Source organism: Astatotilapia calliptera, chromosome 13 (genome assembly GCF_964374335.1).
Source record: "Astatotilapia calliptera chromosome 13, fAstCal68.1, whole genome shotgun sequence".
NCBI classification, from domain to species: domain Eukaryota; kingdom Metazoa; phylum Chordata; class Actinopteri; order Cichliformes; family Cichlidae; genus Astatotilapia; species Astatotilapia calliptera.
Window position 1 is genome coordinate 16455082 of NC_137434.1, and position 21578 is coordinate 16476659.

The 21578-nt window shown below is 40.5% G+C and overlaps 1 protein-coding gene across 4 annotated transcripts in view; it reads left to right on the plus strand.

The window, feature by feature from the left end:
- marchf8 (membrane-associated ring finger (C3HC4) 8) overlaps window positions 1-21578 on the plus strand; it is a 91761-nt gene that overhangs the window by 9529 nt on the left and 60654 nt on the right. For 3 of the 4 annotated variants that reach the window (XM_080288201.1, XM_026190772.2, XM_080288203.1), the window contains exon 2: window positions 17797-17997. In XM_080288201.1, the coding sequence (XP_080144327.1) occupies window positions 17902-17997 (96 nt within the window). In that variant the 5' untranslated portion in view covers window positions 17797-17901. Of the gene's footprint in view, window positions 1-2870; window positions 3019-17796; window positions 17998-21578 lie in introns of those variants that run through there. The other variant, XM_080288202.1, reaches the window with a different exon arrangement.

Sequence of the window (21578 nt, forward strand, 5' to 3'; positions counted from 1 at the left end):
CAAGCAACAGAAGAGTTTATTAAACAAATAGAATTCAGCTGAACGAATGCAGATGTTGATACGGGCATGATCTGTGACATCGTTTAACCGTTTCTTGCAGCAATAAGCTTCTTTTTTCTTGACAAGCATAATGTGTTCTTAAGATGTTGTTTTGTCAGAGCTCAGCTGCTGATATTCCCAGGAATGTGCTTTTCGTAGCTTTGTTAACCACCCCAGAGGAGCTGTTATGGTTTTGTTGATAGTGTCACATGGGTCAAACTAAGAAGCTAAGGTTGGGTTATTTTGCAGCCCTGATTACCCCAATTACAGAAGGATGATGGGTGGATGGTGCAGGTTGTTTTGTCAAACTGTGCTGACATTTTCATTTGTTCTTTTTTTTTTTTTTTTTTTTACTGAAATGGAAAACTAGGAAGATGAGCTTTGACTGCATGAGGACATGTTTTAAAAGGTTTTCTGATAAATAAGCCGTTCTCTATGTGTGGACGATGTCTCACTGCCACAAAAATGTATGATTTTCTTTCCTTTAAAAAAAAAAGAAAGGTATCTAACCCAGCAGAAACAGTTTTTTACTTTTCAATGTTTCCAGATGTTCCTGTCTCCACACAAATAGTTGTGAAGTCTGTTTTGAAAAATGTGAAAAGGTGTTGTCTTTTAGTTTTTATCACATAGAATGAATGACATTGAATTGTTTTTGCGAATTTGAATTTGCCAAACGATGACCTTTACGGGATAAAAGAAAAAAGGCTTCAAAGCAAAGGTTTGTTCAGTATAAAGTAACAAGTTTTTTCATTCGAAGCTTTTCTTGTTGTTGTTGTTTGTCTATTTTAAGGACTTTCATCCATTCTTCCTGCAAATTGCTTGTAGTTTTGTGACATTTTTGGCCTTCGTGCACGGACTGCTCTTTTGAAGTGTATTCAAAGGTTTTTCTATGATGATGATGATTAGGTTCAGGGCTGTGAGGGCGATGGCAAACCTTCAACACGAGCCTCTTGAGTTGGCCCATTTGCTGTTATAGTGTGCAGCTTGCTTTTATTTAATTGAGTAAATCTTTCCACTCACCAATAAAATGTTTCCCCGTGCCACTTGCTACATAACAAACCCAAAACATGATTGATCCAACTAGTGCTTAACACATTCTCAGCCCTTTCCCTTTAAACGTCTTTCTTCTTCTTTTCCCTTTTTTTTTCACAGGACTTTGTATTTAAAATGCTTCAGGCATCTTTTGTTGGAACATTTGAAGATGCAGATCCATAATTGTCTGCTTTTGGGCAGCTACACTATATGGACAAATGTATTGGGCCATACCTCTGAATCTTTGAATTCAGCTGTTAGTGCAGGTGTATAAACTCTAGTACCTGTAGCCATTCGGTTTGCCTGGGCCGTTCCAAAAAGCAGAGTTCACTGTACTATAATAGCATAATACTGCTGCAACAAATCAGCTCATTAAATTTCTTCTCTCCTAGGTAAGTTATATTATTGCAAAATGAAAGCATTCAGGAACCACAACAAATCACCCACATTAAGTATCAGACCACATGAAGTTGGAGAGGGAGGTTGCTGAGGGCTGGGGTGCAAAGTGTCTCAGCACTCTGCTCATTCAACAACAGCACAGCTCCAAACCTCCTCTCACATTAACATCAGCACAAAATCTACATGCTGGGAGCTTCATGGCAGGGTTTCATGGTTTAGCAGCTCCTCTAGGTGTAATATCTAGGTGGCCCAATGATGATACAGCCTGAGGAGTCTGATTATTTATAAAGCTTTAAAATTTCTTTGTTTTTCTTGGTAAAAGTTGGTACTCAAACTCCTTGCATGTTGCTCATTTCTTCTGTAAAATCTTCTTCTAGCAGCTTCTACTATTAGCTGCTATTACTAGCTGCTACCGCTACAGGGGCTGTAACAGCACCACAGTCTATCCTTAGTACATGTGGCAGAATTGACAAATAAAGTTGACTTGACTTGACTTGACTTAGCATCCCTCTCTTTTACACTAACCCTCTGCTTGTCCTCCTTTTACCACATTTGAACCTTCTGTTGTCTTCCTCTTTTCCTCCTGCTTGGCAGCTCCATCTTCAGCATTCTTTCTCCAATAAATCCACTACTTATGTCCAAACCATCTCAGTCTGGTCTCTCTAACAGCGTCTCCAAACATCTCAACATGAGTTGTCCCTCTGACCTTTCTGGTCCCTCCCAATGAAAATCTGAGCATGCTCAACTCTGCAACTCCAGCTCAGCCTTCTGTCTTTTTTCTCAAAACCATACATCATAGCTGGTCTCAGTAGCATCTTGAAAACCTAAAACAAAAATATCATAGGGAGCATGGTTAAAATGTTGACTTAAATGTTTTATCTTTTTGCTCTTAGGATATAAAATGAGTAACAGACAAACCTCAGAAAATCTTTTGGAAACCACCTTTTGTTTCCTTTTACTAAAAATAAAAAATAAAAAAAATCCAACATTTCCGTTTTAAAGCAAGTCTTAAGATTAAGACAGATTCTTCTATAGCAGTTGCAGTATTAGGTTTTTCTAATTCAGATTCAGTGCGTGTGTTATATAGAAGAGCGACTTTTTATTTTTTTTGCTGGTTAAATGCTGTATAACTGCTGGAGGCGTGTTCTCCAACTGTCCACCATGCAGTTATGAAGTCATTTAGCTTCTTTTTGCTGCTGCTAGCCACTGAGTCGACCTGCAGCCAGACCAGCAGCCTCTAAAGCTGCCTCTCAGTGTGTGATTTCCTGTGTCCACGCACTTACTACACACAGTGGTGAACCCCACATGCACTCGCATATTACACGTCTGCTGTTTCACGGAGCGTTGTGGTGGGCTGAAACTGCCTGCTGGTCCATAACTCCTCCACACAGTCGGGTTATTCTGCGAGGCAGCAGGAGGACAAACACTAGCCCGAGGGACAGAGTTGTCTGTGTGCCGAAGCACACGCTTACCAGTAAAAAGGCTTTGTTTACCGGTATGGCCAGAAAAGTGGTTAAAAGGAACATGCTTTCAGTTTCTACTCGGGTGGTGAGTTAGTTTTTCATTTCCTCATTCTTCACTGATGAGACCACCTTTCCCTGAATTGTGTTTTGAACATTAGTGGCTATAATACAAATAAATCTACGAGTCCAGGTCAGTGTGTTTCATATTGTGTGCACAATGTCAGTAGTGGATTTGCATAACCTTGAACGCACACACAAACAGCTACAGTTTCCCAGAGAAATGCAGACTGCATCCTGTTTGGCCGTCACAGCTGAGTATCCAGTGTTGTGTAATTTTGTTTTTTTTTGTGAAATTCATCTTAGTGATATTGATTACTGTAAAACGGAGTAAAATCATCAACTGTTGAACTAAGTAAGAACAAGTGTCAGCTTCCCTCGAGTTATAGGCAGGCTTGAAAACATCATGTATGAGGATTTTGGAGCTTAATACGCTTGATATGAATGATATTCTAAAATTCCCACCTATGTTAGTAATTTTCCACTCTTAATTTAAAAGAACAATATGGAATACTGTCATTATATTTGAGGAATTGCACTAGATGTTTATCCTGTAGTAAGGCCAGTGATGATAAAATGAAATTATATTTTAGTATTTTAAACCATGTTGCAGTACTTGTTTGCACAGCATGGATAAAATCTTGCATGATATTGCATTTTTGGGGGGAGTTATCTTAGTTTGTATTCATACCCATTGTGGATGTCATGGTATTCCTTACTGATAAATGAAATGTACTGAAGAATAATCCGTGTTTTCTCCTGTTGCACATGAGCTAACTACTCCTTTTCAACTGACGAGTGATTAAGGTGCCTGAATGAGAAATGAAATGGAGGAAAAACATTGAAAATAAGTGAGAAGGTCTCTAAGTTGTTGCAAAGCAATCAAAAAGTTTTTGTCAGTTTTTTGTGAAAGTGACCTCATGGTGGCTGCAGTGCACTTCACATGTGTCTGTTTCACTGTTCAAACAGACCATGTGGTCTTTGACAGGCAAACACGCAAGTAAAACCTTGTTAGCATGAATAAAAGCAATGAGTCACAATTTTTCTTTTCCGGTTTGGCCCATCGCAGGGAACATACAGCCTTCAGATTGCTGTTTTAAATAGACTTTCAGGAACTGGTTGGTTTAGATGTTTCTGACGGTCAAAAAGTTGAGTTTGGAAAGTACACTTCTCACCCTTAGCGGACCAGTTTCGAAACACGTGTTACTGAAAATTTTGGCTCTGTCTCTAAATAGAACAGAAGCTGCGTCAATATGATTAACAGCAACTGTGTTTGGCTACTATTTCCTGTCAAAATGGCTGCTTCAGAATAAGTCTAGTCATGTCTTGGCCACATGACCAATTATCCAATAGGAGTAGGGTTAGGGTGAGGGCTGGGGTTGTGTTGTGGGTGTGAAGCTTTCAGAAGTTAGATTTGAGGTCAGACGAAAAGCTGTAAATAGCCACAGAATACAACAGCTAGCACAGCTGTCAGGGACCAAGCAGTAAAGCATAAAGGACACAGGTGTTTAATTCAAAAAAGGGGTTTCATTGACCCAAAAATATGAAAATAGATTTAACAAAGCCAAAACTTAAACAGGCAGGCCAATAAAAGAGGTCAACTAAATAGACTAAACTCAAGATAACAATTAACAAAATCTCAAACAAACATATGATAAACTGACCTGTTGAAACCAAATGACACACAAGGGGAAAAACTAAATGGCTGCCATATAACCAACTAATACAAAACAATTAAACAAACATGAAACACCCCCCAGGCAATGAAGCATGTGGTTCCATCCAATTAGGCTGTCAGTGGTACTTCAGCTCTCCCAGCCCTTTGCTACACCTTTTGCCAGACAGGAGGAGAAGCCAAACCCCAGGTAACTCAAACAAAGAAAGATGTAATATAACAAAACAAAACTTTGAACTTGCAGTGTTAATATGTGTGCACGCCATATAAACGTTGGAAGGTGTGATGGAAAAATAAATACATTTAATAAAGAAACAATATTGAACAATAACCAGAATATATTAAAGTAGTGACTGTAAATTAACTAAAGTGAATCAACTGGTGGTGTGGAGCTTACCATGTGTGGCATGCCATCACAACAGCAATAATGGTTAAATGCTCCAGTTACACTAACCGAAGTATTCAAACTGAGGCTCAGTAACACTATATATTTGTCCTCCATTTGACCATCCAGCTTATGATTAAATGTCCTGTGGACTGTTTTTTTTTTTAGTACTGTTATAGAAGATCCGAGTTCTGGTGTATGGAACCAGATTTGAGTATTTTATAGAAATAGCACATAGTGGCTGCTGGCTTTTATCTATAATAGAGAACACTGCAGACAACTCAGCCATTTAAAATGTAGTGGTGAGTGCAGTTGAGGAAGCGGATACTACCTCAGATACACAAGCATCATTTTTAATCAAATCTTTTTGCTTAAAAATAAAGTAATAACATAATGTGTGTTTATAGTTAGCCCTTCTTCTCGCTTCCTATTAATGATCTAAGCTGTTGCATATCCAAGTTTTATTTTGAAGCACCATTCTCAACATTTGGCGCTTCCAGCCTGCGACATGAACATTTTCTGCTTACAATGACAGCATATTCAACATGTTTGGGTATGCTTTTACAAAATAGGACATCTGATTACATGTGATTGCTTTGTTTACCCCTTTTTTTTTTTTTGTTCTACAGGCTATTTGATTGATCTAATAGGCTCTTGATTTGCTTGTGCCTGCTCTGTTTGAAATGCATATATCCCTAACACAGCGGAGGGATTTATGTAACCCACAATGGCACTTCAGCACACAGAAATCCACAATCAGCTGAAGAGCGTGATGCTTTACACACTGCAGTGTCTCCACATTTTTTTGTCCGCATCTCATTAAAATTAACAGGCTTTCACTAAACTTTATTGAACAGCCTCATCACTAGTGGCCCCAAAGAGCACATCCAAATGAGGAAAGAAGGGACTCTGCAGTGAATAGATCAGTAATTAACAACACATACTTGTTTGAAAAAAAAAATTATTTTAGATAAGCGTTTATTTATCGTTACCAAGATAGAAAATCAGATATTTTTTTAAAGCCTTCTATCTGTTCATTGACATCTAGAAGCTGCACCTGTCCGCTAACTATAACTCAATATCTGGGTATCACCTTTGGCTATGTTCCCAAAATGCAAATGGGAATCTGTACTTGTGGTTTTGACTTTGCATCTGTAGCTGTGCCTGTGTGCAGTTGTGCTAATAAGTCACTGAACTTGATCGCAGCGCTCTGACTGCACCCGCAGACGGGGTTCGATACGACTGTAAATTGGACATGTGCTGACAAGAAACTGCGTTTTTAAAATCTATCCTGTGTGAGTGTAATATTCAAATCTGCCTGCACACAGCAGAGATGGCTCTTGCTTCCTGTATTCTATGTTCTCCTTTCCCTTCATAGTATTTACTGTTGCAGAGAGATTACAGAAGCTGCATACTCGAGTCTGGTGTTTTGTGGAGTGTGGCTGTTTGCCTATCTTGGCAATTTCAGTTCCCATCTCCATACAGTAGATTTTTGATGATTGTGCTTTTCTCCCTGCGTTTACCCCACAGATATTTAAGTCTGCTTTTCCAGCTAAATCCTTATTCATTCCAATTGTACGATAAACTGGCTGGTAACTTTTCTTCCCCCTTATCACATCACACACCCACCAAAAAATTGAACAGCTTCTTGTCAAAAACTCTTATCAAGTTCCCTTTGAGTCAGCCGTGTTTCCTCTTTACTTACTGGCATTTAGTTTTTTGGTGCCTCGTCACAGCAGTTTATGAAGTCTCCATACAGAAGAAAATTGCTGCATTAAAAACAGCGATACTGCTGCGAAGCCCTCTGTCAGTGTCCCTGTTATTTATCTGAAAACTGAACCCTTTCAGATCACTTCCAAGCGAAACCTTTTACAAAACATAAATCACCTCTTGTTGGATTAAAAGGCATAAACACTTCAGCTTTGAGGGTTAGCCTGAGGTTTTAGAACAATAGACGATCACCGAAATTTCAGTTTGGCCTCTGGTCAAGGTAGCTGTGGGAGTAAACATTTATTAACTGCAGGCTGAAACTGATAATCTGCTCCTGGCAATGTCAGAGCTGCATAAAAATGTACGCCCTTCTATCTGAATATTGTGGTCGTTGCACAATGTTTATCAAAAGATGGGACCAGAGATTTCTTCATATTTTCGTTCTGAATTTAGTTGCTTTTTTTTTTGTTGCGCTGCTTACAGACAGAGAAGTATATTTTTAAACACAACAGAATAAACACTTTAAGATGCTGCTTTCCAGTTGGGGTCCAAATGCCACAGTGACAGAGGCCTGCTTGCTTTCATGTCAAGACTTGGGTAAAGAGATTGAAACAGCTCTCAGTGGTTAGTGCTAGAAATAGCTAGCCTGTCTGTCTGTGTAAATAATAAAACAAACAAACCAAAAAAAAGAAGAAATCCTGTCACCTGTCAGCCCGTCATACTAATTATTATGGTATGCAGTGTCTTCTCTTTTTTTAAACTTGTTCCTTATGCTTTGATCCTTGTACAACTATTAGCATGACATAAAAAAAAAATTCCCACAAATTTCTGCTGGTTGCCCGGCAGACTCATTGTGACACCAACACCTCAGGAAGTTGCTGTGAACAATTGCTCTGAAGGAGTGGGAGGAACCATCCTCCAAGTCCTCAAAGTGCCTGACGCCTAACGAGCTGCCGCAGCTTATTAAACTTTAGTCTGAGTCTTTGAAAGCAATGCTAGATCCCAAGAGGTTCTCTGTGTAGTCCTGGGGAAAAACAAATGTGCTTTTCAGAAGTTATGACACAAAGAAGCGTCACCTAATTCCGGAGTTTTCATAAAGGATAAGTGTAAACCATGAGGAAATAGCCTTAGCTAAGGTGCCGTGCTCCGCCCTGAATGGCCTTTTCAATGACACAAAAGTTAATAACACAACAGGTGGCGCAAGTAGCTATACAAGAAATGCGCAATAGAAAAAAATACGGGGTTCTGTGGAAATTATAGTGCTAAGTATTGAGTAACTAATTTCTTCATATTTTGCTTCCAAGGAGCCACACTTGCTTGTAATTGTGTAAAGTGGTCTTGAGCAATAGCTTTCCCGGCTTTCAAAGGTTTTCTTTGGACATTGGCTGCTTTTTCATTCATTTTTAGCCCATTTGCAGAGAAAACATTTTCAGGGAAAAGTTGTTTTGTTGTTGTTTTTTTTTAAATAAATCATTCAGGCATGAAAAGGGCACCCCAACCCAAGGGATGAGTCAGTGTTGTATCTACACATAATTGGAAAGAACCAACTTTAAATAGTGTTGTTTCTAGCAGTCTGCCACAAAAACACATTTACACTGAAAGTCATGTCCTTAAGAAACAGGAACAAAACAAACAAACACAGGAAACTGGGAGAAAAAAGCTGAGGTATGTGGAATTATACAAGAGCTTGGCTAAAAATGGATCTTGTGGAGTGGTGAATCCAAATTTGAGACTTTTGTTGAAATCATCATCAATATGTACAGAGGAGTTCAGGAAAAGGGGCACAACAGGGATCTGTGGTTTGGTGGAATTCTAAAAATTTGATTTTGATCCACCATGAAATACTATCTGGGAATCATCTGATTGCCAATGGTTTCATTTTTCAGCATGACAATGATCCCAAATGCACTACTAATGCAATAAAAGCATACCTGGATGGAAAAAAAACACAAAATGGGACACTGTCAGTCTTGGATCGGGCCCCAGAGCTAGAATCTCAGCATCAATTTAGCAGAAAATAAACAAAAAGCAGCAAACTTCCAAAAAAGAGATTTAAATGTTCTTTAAGAAGCCTGGAGAATTAATTCAGAAGACTACTTGAAGAAATTACAAGACAGTTCAGGCTATGTTTGAAGGTCATGTAAAATACTGACTTTCTAGCTCTCTGGAGTCATATATTGTATTTCAATGTAAGTTATTTACCTGTAAATACACCAGCGCATTTCCCATTTCCCTAGAAATCTAGAGAAATGAGGGGTAACTGAAGACTACTATAATTATCATCGGTGTGTAAAATAAGATTTTTATGTAAAAATATGAATTTTGCTGCAGGATGAGTCATTTCATCCCAGTTTCACTTGAAACAGAATTTCCCTGTACTCAGGGCAGAGAGCACTGCATCTATTCTGGTAATGGTGGTGAGAGAAAAAATGTATACTGTGAATTAACACATCCTCTGTCCTGCATTTAATCGTTAAGCTGAGGGGGAGTTTCAGAAGGTCTTTATGAGTATGCACGCTTCTATTTATGTCGTAATTTTTGCTTCTCTCGGTCTATCTGCTCTGGCATCGCATGAGTCACGCCTTCCCGTCACAAGAAGAGAGTCAAGGTCATTTTACTAAATGTGGGTGAAGTTTTTTTGTGTTTATAGATGCATTAAACAAGGAAGGCACTAACTCGTGCATTTTTCTAGTCAACATGCCTGCTTATCCCAGATGTCAAAAGAGCTCGTTCCTCCTTCTACACAATTAATCACCTCCAAACTGGGACTCATTTGCATATAATAAAACGGGACAGCTAACAGACATTAGGGATACAATGAACTTTAATCAAAAACATCTATATTATTAATCTTGCTTTTAGGATAAATAGCAATTTGGTAGTCAGAAAAGAGAGTGAAATATAAGCCACGGTTGTGCAAATGATGCAGCTACAGCTGAAATGACAATAGGCTACAAACATTATGGTAATTTATTCCCAGTACTTTATGAAAAAGTAATCAGCAGTCTTGGAGCTCGGTGCGGCACATCCTTGTGTGTTTGTGTTTTTGTGTGTGTGTGTGCTGTCTGTGGCTGTTAAATTATCCAACAGTTTAAGTTTGACAGCTAAATTTGTTTAACATTTTATTCAAAGCTATGAAAAACAGCAGCGCCTATTTGTGCAAGTGTACGAGGCCTTATCAGAAGAGTCCATCAGGTCTAACTGATGCTCTGTTAATCTGAGCGGAGACTGGAGAGTCTCTGATTTCTGGCAGAGCATCAAGTCTAGTTGTCGCTGCCAACACAGCTATAGCATCTGCGCCATGGTAAAATTGTGCCCGCCTTCTCTCCCCTGACTTGTATCTTTTAGTGGAGCCACCAGTACAACATGCAACCATATTTGTAGCCTTTCCCTTTTTTTTCCTTTCCTCTCGTGAAAGAATTCAGTGACAGTCGCACATCCCCCAGAGGGAGAAATTGCATTTCCAAGTGTCATACTGTACCTGCCAAATGAACACTGAATACATTTCTATGAGACAAAAAAAAAAATAATTCTGAGAGCTGTATGGAGCATCTTAATGAGACACACCATGCAGTTGGGAGCTTACTGTGGCTACTACAGTCACATTTGAGCATTTTATCACTCATTAAAATGCAGAACAGTCTCTTCATTAGGATGCAACATATGGCTGAAATTCTTTCACGTCCAACATCTTTCAGACTCTGTATCTATCTGATATGCTCTGTTGGTATCTGCCCTAACCCACTAATCCTTTGGGAAGACACCTCTTTAAATATAGACTATAGCTATACTACAGTGATGTTTGGATTGATTGATACACAGCTGAGTTTTTCTGCCTGGTTGCACATCAGAACTGAAGAACGCGCTCTCGACCATATCTCGGGTCTGATCTGACAGCAGGGACACAGAGGAGCCCCTTGGCAAACGGAGTAACAGCAGAGCTCATCTGAGCAGAACGGAGAGCAGGGCTGTGATTTACCTGGCTCAGGAGCAGAGAGGGCCAGAGATGGTGAGAAGGGCTGAGTTGTTTTTCAAGTAAATAGACTTCATTGGGTAATAGGAGCTAATATTTTGATGGCCTTGTCTCTGGGTGGATCCTCTGTGGCCAGGAGTCTTATCTACCGGGGGGGCAGTTTTGCCATCTCGGAAATATCAAGATGTGTTGTGACACATGCAAAAGCAGAATATCCTGAATTTTACTCTTTTTAAATTCCCTCTGAAATTTAAGAGTGAACTTTGTTTGAAGTTTGTTTTGTTTTCCTTCATAATCTGAAAGAATATTAAGAGTAGAAGTGATTACATGGAAAATAAAGTTCCTCCAAAACAGACATGCTAAAGATTGCTTGCCCGTAACACCACAATGACTTCCTGTTCAAATAATTGGTACAGAAAATTATGAGAAAATGACCTGCTCCTTTGATATGTGACAGCAGCAATAGTGTTTTAAAGTAAGTCTCAGTAAAATATGATTATTGTTTTGTAAAATATGGTCACAATCAGGCATTATTAGATACACTACAAAGTAGGACGTGATGATTCACTAGTCGTCACAGTGCCTCTTACTCATCAGGTTCAGTTTTAATGCACTGAGCTTTCACAGAGGATTTGAGGGCTTCTGTTATTAAACCACCCTACTTGGACTTTTACACTCTGTGTGTGGCACTATGCCTCAATTCTTTCATCACAGGCTAGATTTTGAAAATTTGAATACAGGCCTCAAAGAAGAGATGTTTTTTCTAGTTTTTCTGCATTTTTGCCAGTGAAAGAAAATTAATTAATTAAAGGAACTCAATAGATCAGCATCAGCCACTGACGTCTGAACAATTTTATTTGTCATGGATGCAGTATTTTTTATTTTATTGTTTTGTACCATGGCACACAGCATATGTCCATACAGTAATCAGATTTGTCCCATAGTTTTGTAAGCATGCCTGGATTCAGTGCAGGCACTGCTACTGTTATTCTACCTACCAGCAGCCATGTGAAACTCACGAATCCCCTCTGTCTGGTTACAGGCTGTGGGATTAAAGCCTTCTAAAATCAAATTTAAATGCACTCTGTTTTTCCTACATATTGGTTTTATGAATGGCTGGTGTTTGCTTGAAAACTGCCCTCACACAGAAATGTGTTTTGAAATTTTTTTTACTGACATTATGTAACCATTTAGAAGTGCATTATAAGAAACTATTGTCCCCCTTAGAGATTAAGCTGACCCTTGAGGCTGCTGCCATAGCAACAGGTTAACTTTGAATTGAAACCATAGGAGGTCTGAGATTGGTTGGAAAGTTGCTAGCATTTTAATGGTGTTACAGTGAACTCTTTGACTAGTAGCCAGCCTGGAGGACACACACACACACACACACAACAGGAAATGGCATGATGTGACATCACATCCAAAGGACTTTATGACAGCTTGATTGACAGAATCAGTTTAGCTTTATTAATCCTAAAATATTCACACTTAGAGCTCTGAACTGAATGTTTAGACATTGTTATATCGCAAACGTGTTTTCCCAGCTGTCTTTCCAACACATCTCTCGCCCCATTAGTGCAACCTCTCTGTCCAACAAAGACCTTAGGTTTGAAACACAATGCCAATTAAAAGCAAAGAGTGCTGTTGGGCTTACTGCAGTTGTTATTTTTGGGATGTATAGTAATGAGCTCGCTGGTGCAGCAGCACTATGTGTTGTGGAGACAGCGGCGAACATTGGTGTTGGGTCATCGGACTGCGCCTCGGAAACATTTGAGCGAGTGACACGGACCATCCTGATTTATCTCATTCCTCCTTCTTGTTTACTTCACATCATAGTTCACAAAATGGCTTTTTTTAAATTAAGGCAAACCTTCGTGGATGAGCTACAGCGTGAGCTTTAATGATTCTTCCCTGTGATAATTCTCTATGGGCTTTACTCGGTCCCTGACCCACACTCATTTACTGCAACTCATTAGCCTCATGCACACAGGTGCAATATGACTCTAAGGGCTTTGTGCCCATCAAAGTGACCTTTGATTCTTCGCTCACACTAGGGAATAAATTATTTACTGTTTTTGCATCCGAGTCCATTGTCTTTAATGTAATCAAGATTGATGGTGAGGGAAGGGAAAGGACTCAAGAGCTGAAGTTTGGTTAATAAAACCTTTAACATTTAACAACTGCGGTAGCGTAGCAGCTCTGTAAAAAAATGCCATCAGTTGAAGAAATTACGTCCACGTAGACTCGGCGGCCGAAAAACCACCCTGACATCTAAATATGGTTAAGGACACACGGCTTTCTGCAATAGCTTGGTAAATGGTGCACTGAATTGTCGAATATAAATGCGCTTTGTTTTGTTTTCTTCTTCTTCTGGGAGACTCGGCTGCGCTTTTGTGTTTCACAACAAAACAGACTCTTTTATTTTCAGTGGTATGTGAATCAGCAGTTCGCGACAAAGATGAACATCTTTGTATGGCACCGTTTCTTCTCTGCACCCCACTCCCCTCCCCTCCCCTGTTGTGGTATTGAGTTGACCTTGCTACTGTATAAACGCACCACAATGAGCAACCTCTGCAGGGTTGTGTAGAGATGGATGTTACATAAAAGGAAAAACTGGGACAAACTTACAGAAGAGCTTCAGCGTTCCTTGGCATAGTTTCTCAAAGTTTTTGAAACTCTGCTGTTGTGTATTGATGATGGTGAGAGTGGGCGGGCTGCTGTCTAAAGCAAACCCAGACTAGCCCTTTAGGGTTCTGCTCAACCAATTGGTAGAGCACATTTTCAGGCCCTATATCTAACTGAGGCTTTCACTGAACTAGACCTACCTTATTGAGTCTTTTCTACCAATTGGTTTACATCCGTAATGCCCAAAAAAATCCACCAGAAGGCACTGTGAATGTAAACTATTAGCTCTTCTTATCCCTCTCCCAAACAGGAAGTTTCATGTTTAACAAGTACTATATGGATGCTAAACAATTATATGGCTAAAAATCACATGGTCCTGTGGCATGATACCATCCACCTTCAACCACAGTGTGTTTGAGGTCATGGTTTCATATGAAGCCAACAGGGCTGGCACTCTCCACCAGATGAGTGGGGTTTTAAATTGTTCGGCCAAGTTCATCTGGCATCATCCACGACTTGCTGCTGTATCAAGGGGGATCTACATTCTTCAATGCTCCCCTCAGTGAAAAGGAACAGAAGCTACCGCTAAGGGGCCAAAGTTGTAAAAAACAGTATGCAAACCCATAAAAGAACCTCAGCTCTTCACAAGTTTCAGCTTGGGCCAGAACTTGCACACCTCCTTGGGTGTCAGGGGCATTGGTACTGTATGACCAAACTGCACTGGTGGAGCTTCCCTGATGGCAGACAAAGACCTGATGAAGAAGGGCCATGGAGCCTTTGATTACAGGTCTGATGAAGGTCTGATTGCAATAAAATCGTTTGACACCAAATGTGTCAACCTAAACAATGCCTGTGGGTTCATGCCTCTTTCATCGGTCAAACGGTGGAGCAAAGAGTCCAATGCAAAGATCACCATTCCATGCCAATCACTCATCCTGTATATAATTAGCATATGGGAGGAATTAAGCTTTCTGATATTATATTACACCTGTATAAGACAAGTTATAAGTTACAAGTTAAGGAGATGGCATATTCCACTGTTCGGATACATCCTTGACTTGAATACCTGGTCTACAAGAGGGACTGTGCCCTACTGGACCAGAAACCGATGGCTCTCAAAAGGATTCCACCTGGTTGTGTCTGAACCAAGTTAACAAGCCAGCATCTAGAGTTGGACAACCATGATTCAGCTCTCCAAGACCACAGAATAAATGCTACACCCTAAGACCCCCACGACCAAAACCACAAGCAGATGTGCTTGATTTCCACTGTTTTTATTTTATTTTATTTTTTTAAACGAAAAATGATTTTGCACAGTAGCATTCAATCAGACGTGGCCTGAATATGAATATTTTTCTCATTTGCAGATTAAAAAAATATGTATTTTGTTGTTTGATATAATAGTTTCCTTTGATGGAATGAAAACCAGCAATGATCACTGGTATGCTACTAGAAATAAACTGTATCCAATGCCCTGAATAGTTTTTGTCATTAATTTGATTATAATTTGGCCCTTTATTTGATTTTTTTTCGACTGTATTATCTACTGTACTTGTATTTGCATTTCATACTTTTACCATGAAGTGACAGCTCAACCATTTGGTAGAGATCAATATTTTAAAAACTACAGGGTCTATTGAAAAACAAAATTGATTGTGGTTATTACCCACCCAAGTCAATAAGAAATGCAAACAAAAAATGTTTCCATTGCTTTTTTCTTGGTGTGGACCTCAAAGAGTTAGCTAAGTATTCAGCTGGGTTCAGGTCCTAATAATCATGAGAGTGTAATCGCCTAATCGCTCAGGGCCTCTTTGTGCCATTGGTGAAATATCTGCATTTGTTGTTACTTCACTGATTTCAAAAACAGACGGGCCAAAATGTATATTTAACCCAACAGAAATGTTAAAAATAAACAGTTTATTATGCACCATTATGAAGCTGTAAACAAATTTAAGGCTGTATTATTTAAGCGTTTAGTAATGTGCATAATTTGCAAACAGTTGCACTGATCATTAGGAACAGCCTTGGATGTTTTAAACGAAAGGAGGTTTCCACTGATACAGTTATTGTTTTCAGTGCCTCTGCTTATAAAAATCAATGTATTTATGTATTTTTTCTAGAGCATCTGCAAGGATAAACAATTACACAAGTGATTACGTGTGGAGAAAGAAGGAGTATCTCATAATACTGTCGCAGCACGTTTCCCACAGTAATGACGGCATCAGTGATTCTGAGATTCTAAATATGGTGCAAGATGATCATCTTCGATATAAACCGCCTACATAAGAGGGGAGAAGAAGCAATGAATATGCATGTATTCTCTGCATGTTGAATTAGTGTGCATTGCTATTTTCTGGTAATTTGGTGTATTAACCATTACTGCCTGCATGTTTAAATCAAAATGCTGTGTTATAGCAAGAGGAAAGCAGACATGATGCACACTTTATTGCCATATCAGTGCTGTGTGATATTCATCTATGATGTTATAACAGTCTAAAGGCAAAGAGTGGCTACACTCTGGACCGATTGTGCATTAGGGTGTTCATCCTGGTTTGTGATACTTCTGCACTCTCTACTGCATCCCTGATTCTCCCACTGGGTCTGAGACAAGCCTGCAGTTTGTTTGTTCGTTCACTTAAGAGTAGGTTTTTGTTTTTTTTGTTTGTTTTTGGGTGCCGAGGTGCTTTCTGCTGCCTCTTTATTACACCGCCCTCCCCCACACTGTGTACTGACATCAAGCTGAGACTGCCAGCTGTTGCACAAGAAGCTGATGTGTCTGCTGATGGTGCGTAATCACCTCTCCATCTTGTTGAGTACTTATCAGATACAGTGCGGTGATGAGCTGAAGTGACAGCTCTGGCTGCGATGGTCTGATCGTCTCCTCAGTGAGACTGTGTGGCATTCTCAGTCCGAAGCCCTGAATGAGTGCCGCCACCAACCTCCCCGCTTTTCCCCCTCCTGCACTGGTTTCTGATTACTGCCATTTTACTGACCTCCCATCTGTCCCGCTTGCTTTTTGGTGTCTTAATCCAGTCATTTTCATACTGTGGAGCTTGAGGGTTTGTTTGGCAGGCTGGGCTGCGTGCAAACACACACACAGTCACATATACAGCCTAGTGGTGAGAAGGAGCTACAGCTTAATTGCTGTCAGTGGGAGTACAGATGGCTGCATTAACTGAAGTTAATACGACCCGTGTGTAAAACCTCTTGTGTAACTCCACAGGACAGTCCCACGCTGCTGCCGCTGCTGCTTTCATGACTCTGACTCAATCAGATTGAAAGAGAAACCGACTCGCCACCAGTCACTGCTGCAGAAAGTCTGAATCCAGGTTTCTGGAAAAACAAAAGTGAATTCATGCACGCCCCCGCAGTGATATGGTTTACACTTTGGAAATCACCCCTGTGGTAATATATCTCACTCAGCGCTCGTGCTGTTCAGAGACGGCTCTCTTTTGGAAAGTCGTAGCTGACTGTGCTTTTGGGATTTGAGGAAAGTCTGAAGGTCCTTTAACACTGTACTCCGGGTCAGAAGGGCAGAGGTGATTATGGGGAATGCTTTCGTTTTGTTCTGATTTAAAATCGTAAACTAGTAAAATAAGTTTGATAATAAAACACCAAATACAGCAACATAGATGTCTTTAAAATACACAGATGCCTCATAATAATCACTAAGAATACACTTATGCATACTCAGTTTAGCACATAAATGCAGCATAAATCTACAAAACAAAACCCAAGTCTAAATTTTATGATCAACACATCATCAGCACTTAGTATTTTAGGTTTTCTCAGGTCTCAGCTAACAATAGGGTCTCCACACGGGCCTTTTATCTGCTTGCAACTCAGCAGTGCTCAAATGTGATTGGTGCCTACAACCAAGATTCTTACAGTTGACTAAACTAAACTGAAACATGCAAAAGTCAAAGTAAAATGGGAAAAAAGCTAATTAGAAAATACAAAACTATCATAAACGACTACTTTAACTAAACTAAACCAACAGAGAGCCTCCCGTGTCAAATATCTGCCAGCAAATGCTGCACATTCATATGCAGATATCTGTTGTATCCTTTTTTTCCTTCCTTCTTCCCTTACATCATATGTAACTGAAGCCACATTACCATAAATAAAAAGAGCTAGGTATATTTACACATGAATAGCCAGACTCTAGAGGTTGGCTCTCTAATGCGAAGACTCACACTCGTCAGCATTTGAATTTAATCAACTTAGACTTAAAAAAAAACTTGAAGAATCCCTAAAGAAGTCAATCGAGTAATGAGCAAACCAGGTGAAAACACACTTGAGTGTTTAAAATGCAGCTGTACCACTTCAGGGCTGTCATTTCTTGCTTCTTACTCCACATTTGCATTTCATCTCTCCAGCTGCTCCGACAGAAAACGATGCTCATGTTTAATTTTGATGTAATGTGTGTCCTCCGCAGGGGCGGTGCTGGCAAGGTCTCGTAGTTCAAACCAACATGCCCTTTGCTCTGGCAGCGGGACAGGAAGTGTGTGTGTGAGCGTCCCCCCCGGTTGGCTCTGCTGGGATGAACATGCCACTGCACCAAATGTCTGTCATCCCCCGTGATGTCACCTCGTCGCGGGTGTCGGGCAGCGGGAAAGCTAAAGACAAGGACAAGCAGGTATGTGAAGAGTTTATGGGATAAACCGGGTCATAAATATGAGGGGCAGGGACACAGCTGACAGATATGGGACGGTTGTTATCTGTAGTTTTTGTTTCCTGGACGAATGCAGAAAGATCTAATTCAACACACCTTTGATATTTGCTGCCCAAAATCTGGACAAGTCCCTAACAAGGCCTGTAAGTGGGTGGGGGGGGGGAATGACTTGTTTCACCAGAAAGCCAAACTTTCCTTTTTTATGATCAGGAGACAAAACTCTAAAGTGGCTGTTAGGAGTTATGAGTCAGTCTGGAGTGATAGAGGAAGTAACGGTGCTGTTTGTTTTCAGTTTCCCGTTGACAGTCACATCTCCCCCCCTTGTTACAAACCCAAGCCTAGCCCTTAAATTTTTATGACTCAAACCATTTTCTCAAAACTTTGTTAAATATCACCAAACCTCAGCATCGGCACTGTCGTCATAAACGTCTTAATGTGCAGTGCTGTTTCGTAGGTTCATTACTCCTCAGCCTCTGAGAGCCACACATCTCTTCAAAAAGTCTGCTTTTTATTTTTTTACACTGTGGGGGAAAAAAATAGTTCCCTCACATTTTCCCAGAGCAAACAAAGCCTCGGTTATATTGTTGCAGCTTTTGTTTTGTAGTCGTTCCCAAAGCCTGAGTCGAGTGTTTCTGTTTAATGCCACTTTAAGTTATACTGTATTTACTGTCACTCAAACACCCACAGGAAGAAAATTCTCCAGATGGCTTAAAACGTAATTATTCTAACCTCTTTTCCTTTTTCCCCCCATTTTTACTGCGTCATTGCTTCAAACTGGGCTCGACAGGGTGGAAATGTTGTAAAACAACTTAGTGAAATGCCTCGGAGGAAGATTGGTAGAAATGTCAGCTTGAGCCCAGACAAAAGCAAAACGGTTTTAATTCTGTGTGACGAGAGCGGAAGATAAAATGTGCGAAGGTGGGAAGTAGAGAACGTTATCCCAGGTGTCCTGTCAGAGAACAATCAGAAAGTTAATTTTTTTTTTAATGGCGGGGCGGCAATCTAAGCACAGAAACGTAAATTCTTCATTACATTTCCCTCACAAACAAATTATTTCTGCTGCCTGTGGGTTGAACTGAGATTTGTCATCTGATGTCAAAGCGCGGGCTGCTTTTTTCCATTTGTGCCTGAAACCACCTTTAGGCCATCCGGGTTTGCAGTTTAAGGTGCTGCAGCACATGCAGGATTTATTCTTTATTCTTTGTGTTTGCGAATTGTTCGCCGTTTGGTTTTTTTGCAAAATAATTGAGTCGAATCACCAACTCTGAACACTTTTATCTTTTTATATTTTGCTGCTTTTAATCTGAATTTTTAATAGTCAAGGAGATTTTAACCACAGATTTCTAATCTGAAAACGCAAAGATTTGTGAAAATATGAGCTTCAGAGACAACGATTAGTGTCTGCCTGATTTTAAGGTTCTGACTAAATATTAGTCTTTGTGCTTTTTGAAGCATCGGGGTTCTTTTTAAATTAGGCTTTTCATCGTGTTTATCAGTAATAAAAAAGAAAACCAGCAGTACAGCTGTGGCCACATTCAGTCTTGCACGGACTTTATCTTTCTTCTGCTACTTTTTCTCCGCGTACTTCAGCATTTATCAAACAGCACACTGAAGTGCTCTCAGCACGAGAACAAAGCGAGGCGCTACGACGATATGTGGGTGACCCTCTCTTTCTCCTCACCCTCTTTTAGAGCTTCACCAACTGCAGCAGCGCAGGTGTTCCCAACAGGTTTCCTGTATTTTTTTCCCTGCATGCACACACATATTACTGACTGATCCAGTGATGCGCCCGGTCTGTATTGGTTATGAAACTTAAGAGTCATTGCAGAAGTGAAAGTGAACTGAAATTAACTGAGACTATTTGACATCATCCTGTTGTTTAGGCAGGAAACGTGTTTTGGAGCTTGGAAACCTTTTTTGCAGGATCCATGTGAAACAGGATTGAAGGGTTTAAATCTGAGAGCAGTTGTAGGAAGGTTGCTTCAGTCTGTTGGGAATAAAAGTGAAACCTTAAGCTTTATGCTGTCTGGGTGGCGGTGTTTGGTTTCCCTACCGCAATGTTTGCTAACAGTGTAAAGGTCCAAGCTTTGTCTCTGCTTAGCCTCTCACTCTGTTTCTCTCTATCAGTCTCTGAGTGTCTGTGTCCTGCTGGCTGAGCTTCCTTGTCTTTCTTTCTTTTCTTTTTTTTTCCTTTTTTTACCTCCTTGAGGAATAACTGGATAAACAGTAACGATTCCAGTCCTCCCCATGGAGCCATCAGCAGAGAGGAAAAAGGAGAAAATGAGTGTAGGACAAGAGAAAAGGGGGGAAACAGCAAGCGTTTACTGTGAATGCTGATGAGCTTGAGGGTCCTGGAGGTGTGTGCGTGTGCCCGGACTTTAGTCACAGAGCGCAGACCCATCTGGCCCTCTCAGACAACACAACTGGTCTTTTAGTGCCTCGAGGAAAAAGAAAACGCACAACTTTCCTCTGCTTAGGATTCAGAGTTAGTCAGCTGCTCCTTCGGAGAGCAACACATCTAGTAACTGTTGCTGGCCCCTCTTCGGCCTCGTTCCTCCAGCTCCGCTCAAGCTCGTCTTCTTCGAAATTCTCTTTGGCGGTGTGCTCGCGGGCGCTTTGTCTACGCGCTCGAGTCCTTCACTTGAGAATTCATGTTTGGGAAGATAATTTGAGGTTTAAAAATATTTTAATAAGAGCATCAAACGACTTACGGAAGTTTTATTACTTGGAGGGGTGGGTGAAAGAAAGTTCTCAGCCTTTGCAAAAAAACCGGTCAGATTTGTTTGAGTCTGGGGTTTTTGATAAGCTCCGCAGCAAATGGATTATTCATGAGATGACAATAAAGTAAAGCTCTGGAATATGTTGCCAGGTAAGGATGGAGAAAAGCAAACCGACTCGGCTATTTGTGATGTGGGGAATGTATACTTAGCTATCTGTGTTTGCTTGCTAATTATCGTGGCTCCATCTGCAGGGTGACTTGCTGCCTGTTTATATTGTATAGAAAATCACAACATCATGCCGCATGAACAGAGAAGGAAAGCCTCAGGAGGTGCAGCTGTGTCTCTAATTGTCATACTTGATAATAATGCAGACATATGGGATCTCAATAACACTAGTATTATATTCAGTGGCTTCTGTGACTGTGCATACACCGAACACTGTGATACCCGATACCTGCCCTTTTTGATGCCGCATTTATTTTTTATGAAAGCACAGAGAGCGCTGGAGGCTTTTTCCTTCAATAAGTGTGTGCCGGAGTCAAGGACAGAGGGGACTGTTTCTCCTCTGATGTTTGGCGGTTTGATAACAGCTGCCGCCGTGGCGCTCCTGGGCACTGATGGAGCCTTGTCGGGCTTTGTAGACCAAGATCAAACACTGACCACCGCGGCAAAAACTTAACACTCAGACGTCAAACATCTGCACCTGGTTTGGGAACAGCACCAAGCAGGACAGACGAGATCTGCAAAGGGTGGTGCGCTCGGCAGAACGCATCATTCAATCAGAGCTCCCTGACCTGCTGTCCATCTACACCAAGCGGTGCAAGT